Genomic DNA, 7,500 nt, shown 5'->3' on the forward strand with positions numbered 1-7,500 from the left:
CCGCTCCCCTATTTGGCCTAGATACAATATTTGTTGTTTATGTATTGATACACTATATATAGAAAAGTATGTGGACACCCCTTCAAATTAGTGAATTGCTGACAGGTGTATAAAACGAGCACACAGCCATGCAATCTCCATAGCAGAACATTGGCAGTAGAATGGCCTTACTAAAGAGCTCTGTGACCTTCAACGTGGCACCTTCATAGGACGCCACCTTTCCAACAAGTCAGTTCGTCAAATTTCTGCCCTGATAGAGCTCCCCGGTCAACTGTAAGTGCTGTTATTGTGAAGTGGAAACGTCTAGGAGCAACAACGGCTCAGCCATGAAGTGGTAGGCCACACAAGGTCACAGAACGGGACCGCCGAGTGCTGAAGCGCGTAGCGCGTAAAAATAATCTGTCCTCGGTTGCAACAATCACTGCCGAGTTCCAAACTGCCTCTGGAAGCAACGTCAGCACAATAACTGTTTGTCAGGAGCTTCATGAAATGGGTTTCCATGGCCAAGAAGCTGCACACAAGCCTAAGATCACCATGCGCAGTGCCAAGCGTCGGCTGGAGTGGTGTAATGGAAACGCGTTCTCTGGAGTGATGAATCCCGCTTCACCATCTGGCAGTCCGATGGACAAATCTGGGTTTGGCGGATGCCAGCAGAACGCTACTTTCAGCATGACAATGCCCCCGTGCACAAAGCGAGGTCCATACAGAATTGGTTTGTCGAGATCGGTGTGGAAGAACTTGACTGGCATGCACAGAGCCCTGACCTCAACCTCATCGAATACCTTTGGGATGAATTGGAACGCCAACTGCGAGCCTAACTGCCCAACATCAGTGCCGACCTCACTAATGCTCTTGTGGCAGAAAGGAAGCCAGTCCCCGCTGCAATGTTCCAACATCTAGTGGAAAGCCTTCCCAGAAGAGTGGAGGCTGTTATAGCAGCAAAGGGGGGTCCAACTCCATATTAATGCTCATGATTTTGGAATGAGATGTTTGATGAGCAGGTGTCCGCATACTTTTGGTAATGTAGTGCGTGTAGGCTATGTGTACTGTTTTAAATGTATGTAGTTCTATATATATGTACTTCTGTCCTTGAGCTGCCCTTGTCTATTAATGTTCTGTATTATGTCATGTTTCATGTTCTGTGTGGACCCCAGGAAGAGTAGCTGCCGCTTTCGCAACAGCTAATGGGGATCCTAATAAAATACCAAATACTAAAATGCCTGCCTGTCTGTCTGCCTCCTCCATGTGGGAATAGAGTAAGAGATGACAGAGATGACAGGCGGTATCTGGTTCACTGGTGTAGAATGGAAAGTAAAAGGACAGGAAATAGATCTATATTGGTCTTGGATGTACTGAACACACAAACCTAAAATAAGTAGAGTGGTGACTGTGGGTGACTGTGGGTGACTGTGAGTGACTGTAGATGTATATCTGCGTGCATGGAACTGTGTGTCCTTAGGGATGGTCAACCAGGAAGCTGCATTTCTCCTCAGTGCGGTTCTGTGTGTGTGTGTGTGTGTGTGTGTGTGTGTGTGTGTGTGTGTGTGTGCGTGTGCATGCAACTACGTGTGTGTGCATGTGCGTCCTTACCGGTGGTGCAGCCAGCCAACCGTACTTGTCCTCAGTGCGGTTCATGTCCCGGTCAAAGTTATAGAGCTGTCTGTAGCGGAGGTGGTCAGCGTCCAGCAGATTATACTGACGTCTGGCATAGTGGTAGCTCTCATCATTACCCTTCCTAGGGAAGTCCAGCCACTCTGGGTGGCCAAACTCATTACCTGAAGAAAAGACAGAAAATCATTTTAGGATGAAGAAAAGACAGGGAATGTTTAAAAGGGGCAATCTGAGAATGGTACATCCATTTTTGAACATTTAAATTAATTATAGAGCCATTGATTCTTGAAGAATATAATCTATAAATGCCTCATGAGTTTATTTAAACTGTTTTACCCTATCATAACCCAAAATAGAAGCATTAACCCATAAGAGTCATAAGAAGGAATTGTTTTAATAAGGTCATCCCATGGATCATTTAGCTATTTGATTTGGAAATTTAAGACCCCTTGAAGTATCCAAAACATATATACAGTGCATTCGGAAAGTATTCAGACCTCTTGACTTATTCCACATTTTTGTACGTTACAGCCTTATTCTAAAATTGATTATATAAATGTTTTTCCTCATCAATCTACACACAATTCCCCATAATGACAAAGCGAAAACACGTTTTTAGAAATGTTTGTAAAAAAAACTGAAATCTTATTTACATAAGTATTCAGACCCTTTGCTATGAGACTCGAAATTGAACTCAGGTGCATCCTGTTTCCATTGATCGTCTTTGAGATGTTTCTACAACTTGATTGGAGGCCCCGTGTAGCTCAGTTGGTAGAGCATGGCGTTTGCAACGCCAGGGTTGTGGGTTCGATTCCCACGGGGGGCCAGTATGAAAAAATAAAATAATGTATGCACTCACTAACTGTAAGTCGCTCTGGATAAGAGTGTCTGCTAAAATGACTAAAATGTTTTAAAACATTTTAAAATGTAAATTCGATTTATTGGACATGATTTGGAAAGGCACAAACCTGTCTATATAACGTCCCACAGTTGACAGTGCATGTCAGAGCAAAAACCAAGCCATGAGGTCGAAGGAATTGTCTGTAGAGAGCAGAGACAGGATTGTGTCGATGCACAGATCTGGGGAAGGGTACCAAAAAATGTCTGCAGCATTGAAGGTCCCCAAGAACACAGTGGCCTGAATCATTCTTAAATGGAAGAAGTTTGGAACCGCCGAGACTTTTCCTAGTGCTGGCCACCAGGCCAAACTGAGCAATCGGGGGAGAAGGGCCTTGGTCAGGGAGGTGACCAAGAACCCGATGGTCACTCTGACAGAGCTCTAGAGTTGCTCTGTGGAGATGGGAGAACCTTCCAGAAGGACAACCATCTCTGCAGTACTCCACCAATTACATTTACATTTACGTCATTTAGCAGACGCTCTTATCCAGAGCGACTTACAAATTGGACCAATCAGGCCTTTATGGTAGAGTGGCCAGACGGAAGCCACTCCTCAGTGAAAGGCACATGACAGACCGCTTGGAGTTTGCCAAAAAGGCACCTAAAGACTCTGACCATGAGAAACAAGATTCTCTGATGAAACCAATATTGACACTTTGGCCTGAATGCCAAGCGCAACGTCTGGATGAAACTTGGCACCACCCCTACGGTGAAATATGGTGGTGGCAGCATCATGCTGTGGGGATGTTTTTCAGTCAGGGACTGGGAGACTAGTCAGGATCGAGGGAAAGATGAACGGAGCAAAGTACAGAGAGATCCTTGATGAAAACCTGCTCCAGAGCGCTCAGGACCTCAAACTGGGGCGAAGGTTCACCTTCCAACAGGGCAACGATCCTAAGCACAAAGCCAAGACCACAGCCATCTGACCATAACTCTATCCTCCTGATTCCTGCTTATAAGCAAAAACTAAAGCAGGAAGCACCAGTGACTCGGTTAATAAAAAAAGTTGTCAGATGATGCAGATGCTAAGCTACAGGACTGTTTTGCTAGCACAGACTGGAACATGTTCCGGGATTCTTCAGATAGCATTGAGGAGTACACCACATCAGTCACTGGCTTCATCAATAAGTGCATCGATGATGTCGTCCCCACAGTGACCGTACGTACATTCCCCAACCAGAAGCCATGGATTACAGGCAACATCCGCACTGAGCTAAAGGGTAGAGCTGCCGCTTTCAAGGAGCGGGACTCTAACCCGGACGCTTATAAGAAATCCCGCTATGCCCTCCGACGAACCATCAAACAGGCAAAGAGTCAATACCGGACTAAGATTGAATCGTACTACACCGGCTCTGACACTCGTCGGATGTGGCAGGGCTTGAAAACTATTACAGACTACAAAAGGAAGCACAGCCGTGAGCTGCCCAGTGACACAAGCCTACCAGACGAGCTAAATCACTTCTATGCTCACTTCGAGGCAAGCAACACTGAAGCATGCATGAGAGCACCAGCTGTTCCGGATGACTATGTGATCACGCTCTCCGTAGCCGATGTGAGTAAGACTTTTAAGCAGGTCAACATTCACAAGGCCGCAGGGCAAGTTGGATCACCAGGACGTGTACTCCGAGCATGTGCTGACCAACTGGCAAGTGTCTTCACTGACATTTTCAACATGTCCCTGACTGAGTCTGTAATACCAACATGTTTCAAGCAGACCTCCATAGTCCCTGTGCCCAAGAACACTAAGATAACCTGCCTAAATGACTACCGACCCGTAGCACTCACATCTGTAGCCATGAAGTGCTTTGAAAGGCTGGTCATGGCTCACATCAACACCATTATCCCAGAAACCCTAGACCCACTCCAATTTGCATACCGCCCAAACAGATCCACAGAATATGCAATCTCTAATGCACTCCACACTGCCCTTTCCCACCTGGACAAGAGGAACACCTACGTGAGAATGCTGTTCATTGACTACAGCTCAGCGTTCAACACCATAGTGCCCTCAAAGCTCATCACTAAGCTAAGGATCCTGGGACTAAACACCTCCCTCTGCAACTGGATCCTGGACTTCCTGACAGGCCGCCCCCATCATTAAGTTTGCTGACGACACAACAGTGGTAGGCCTGATCACCAAGAATGATGAGACAGCCTAAAGGGAGGAGGTCCGAGACCTGGCCGTGTGGTGCCAGGTTAACAACCTCTCCCTCAACGTGATCAAGACAAAGGAGATGCTCTGGCACCCCAATGGTGCCAGAGTGACCCCAATGGTGGAACAAGCTCCCTCACGACGCCAGGACAGCGGAGTCACTCACCACCTTCCGGAGACATTTGAAACCCCACCTCTTTAAGGAATACCTGGGATAGGATGAAGTAATCCTTCTAGCCCCCCCCAAAAAATAAAATAAAAAAATAAAATAAAAAAAATTGTTGTAAAGTGTTTAACCCACTGGCTATAGGGTGAATGCACCAATTTGTAAGTCGCTCTGGATAAGAGCGTCTGCTAAATGACTTAAATGTAAATGAGATGATTGTGGACTACAGGAGAAAAAAAAGAGGACTGAGCATGCCCCCATTCTCATCGACGGCGCTGTAGTGGAACAGGTTGAGAGCGTCAAGGTTGAGAACACCAAGACAATCGTGAAGATGGCACGACAAAGCCTTTTCCCCCTCAGGAGACTGAAAATATTTGGCATGGGTCCTCAGATCCTCAAAAAGTTATACAGCTGCACCATCGAGAGCATCCTGACTGGTTGCATCACCGCCTGGTATGGCGACTGTTCGGCCTCCGACCGCAAGGCACTACAGAGGGTAGTGCGTACGGCCCAGTACATCACTGGGGCCAAGCTTCCTGCCATCCAGGACCTCTATACCAGGCGGTGTCAGAGGAAGGCCCTCAAAATTGTCAAAGACTCCAGTCACCCTAGTCATAGACTGTTCTCTCTGCTACCACACGGCAAGCGGTACCACAACGCCAAGTCTAGGTCGAAAAGGCTTCTCAACAGCTTCTACCCGCAAGCCATAAGACTCCTGAACAGCTAATCATTATTACCCGGACTTTTTGCACTGCCCCCCCACCCCCACCCCCCTCTTTTACGCTGCTGCTACTCTGTTAATGATTTATGCATAGTCACTTTAACTCTACCCACATGTACATATTACCTCAATTACCTCGACTAGCCGGTGCCCCCGCACATTGACTCTGCACCGGTACCCCCCTGTATATAGCCTCCCTACTGTTATTTTATTTTACTGTTGCTCTTTAGCTATTTGCTTTAATTTTTTTTGCTTAACACTTAAAAAAATAAAAAAAATAAAAAATGCATTGTTGGTTAAGGGCTTGTAAGTAAGCATTTCACTGTCATGTCTACACCTGTTGTATTCGGCGCATGTGGCAAATCAAATCAAATGTGATTTGATTTGAAGACAACGCAGGAGTGGCTTCGGGAAAAGTCTCTGAATGTCCTTGAGTGGCCCAGCCAGAGCCCGGACTTGAACCCGATCTAACATCTCTGGAGAGACCTGAAGATAGCTGTGCAGCGACGCTCCCCATCCAACCTGACAGAGCTTGAGAGGATCTGCAGAGAAGAATGGGAGAAACTACCCAAATACAGGTGTGCCAAGCTTGTAGCGTCATACCCAAGAAGACTCGATGCTGTAATCGCTGCCAAAGGTGCTTCAACAAAGTACTGAGTAAATGGTCTGAATACTTATGTAAATGTATTATTATTATTTTTATTTATTTTTTTATACATTTGCAAAAATATTATTATGGGGTATTGTGTGTAGATTGATGAGGGGGAAAAAAATAAATACTTTTTTTTAATCCATTTTAGAATAAGGCTGTAACGTAACGGGGTATGAATACTTTCCAAATGGACTGTATGTCTGAGAGATATAAGAGAGATCAGGAAACTTTTTTGTGTGTTTTTTGTTTTTCATGTTTGTAACCCCTTATTTTTGGCACTAAACACTCTAATCCCAAGTCTAAACAAGGGAAGCTTCTACTAAGCTATATATAATTGCTTTAAGATGTTTATCGTTCAGATTTAAGAAGGTCATACCAAGGATCATTTTGCTATTTTATTTTGAATTTTAAGACCCATTGAAGTATAAAAAAAATATATTCAAAAATTATTTGATGAAAATTTGAATTTGGCCTTACTGCTATTAACCCATACAAATACATTGAATAACAGTTTCACTACATGGAACAACAGATAGTCCCCCCAAAAATGATCTACAGGAAGTTCGTTCTGAAGTGTGTGATGTCACGAGAGGCTGTGTCCTGGAGGGACGTTACATCCCCCTGAGGTGGCTGCAAACCCAGACAGCTATGGCTCCATCTGCTGGTATGGTCGGGAACTCCACCCCTCTATGGCCAATCTTCCCACGCAGCTGAAACAAATGAGGAGCTGATGAGCTGAAGGTTTGGGAAGGGAAGAGACACAGTCTCCAACCTGGGCTCTGGAGGACAATAGTGCTGCACGTCCACTTCCATGAGGAATATAAGGATTTGGAGACACTTACCTTTGGGAAATACTCACCTTTGGATATATGCACCTGTGGAAATACGTGAGAGACATTTGGAAGGACTTTTTGCTGGGTTGGCCACTAGCTGCAACGTGGACTACAGTAAGGCTGGGGAAAAGTTATCTGAGCGAGTGAGAATTATGATTTTGGATGTGGAAGAGACATCCCTGAACTGTTAACCCTTAAAGAGCCACAAGAGAACAGAATTTTGTTATATTTTCGTTAATTTCCCAAGACCTATAATAAAATCCTTGTTTTGTTTGAACCTTGTCTCCTTGCACTACTTGAGCAATCCCGCTGAAAGCTGTGTAGCCTCTCGTGACGTCACAAGTGTCTGTCCTATATCTTAGAGATATAAGAAAGATCAGGAAATATTTGTAATTTTTTTATACATGTATTTAACCCCATATTTTTGGCACTAAACAGTCTCCATATATACTTCCATTCATTTTTTCA

At 45.0% G+C, this 7,500-nt stretch overlaps 1 protein-coding gene across 1 annotated transcript in view; it reads right to left on the reverse strand.

Annotated features, from left to right (window-relative positions):
- Positions 1 to 7,500, reverse strand: part of gbe1b (glucan (1,4-alpha-), branching enzyme 1b) — a 271,934-nt gene that overhangs the window by 73,180 nt on the left and 191,254 nt on the right. The window contains exon 13 of the mRNA XM_041876741.2: positions 1,591 to 1,775. Within this exon, the coding sequence (XP_041732675.2) occupies positions 1,591 to 1,775 (185 nt within the window). The remainder of the gene's footprint in view (positions 1 to 1,590; positions 1,776 to 7,500) is intronic.

The sequence above is a fragment of the Coregonus clupeaformis genome, chromosome 5, assembly GCF_020615455.1.
Source record: "Coregonus clupeaformis isolate EN_2021a chromosome 5, ASM2061545v1, whole genome shotgun sequence".
NCBI lineage: Eukaryota > Metazoa > Chordata > Actinopteri > Salmoniformes > Salmonidae > Coregonus > Coregonus clupeaformis.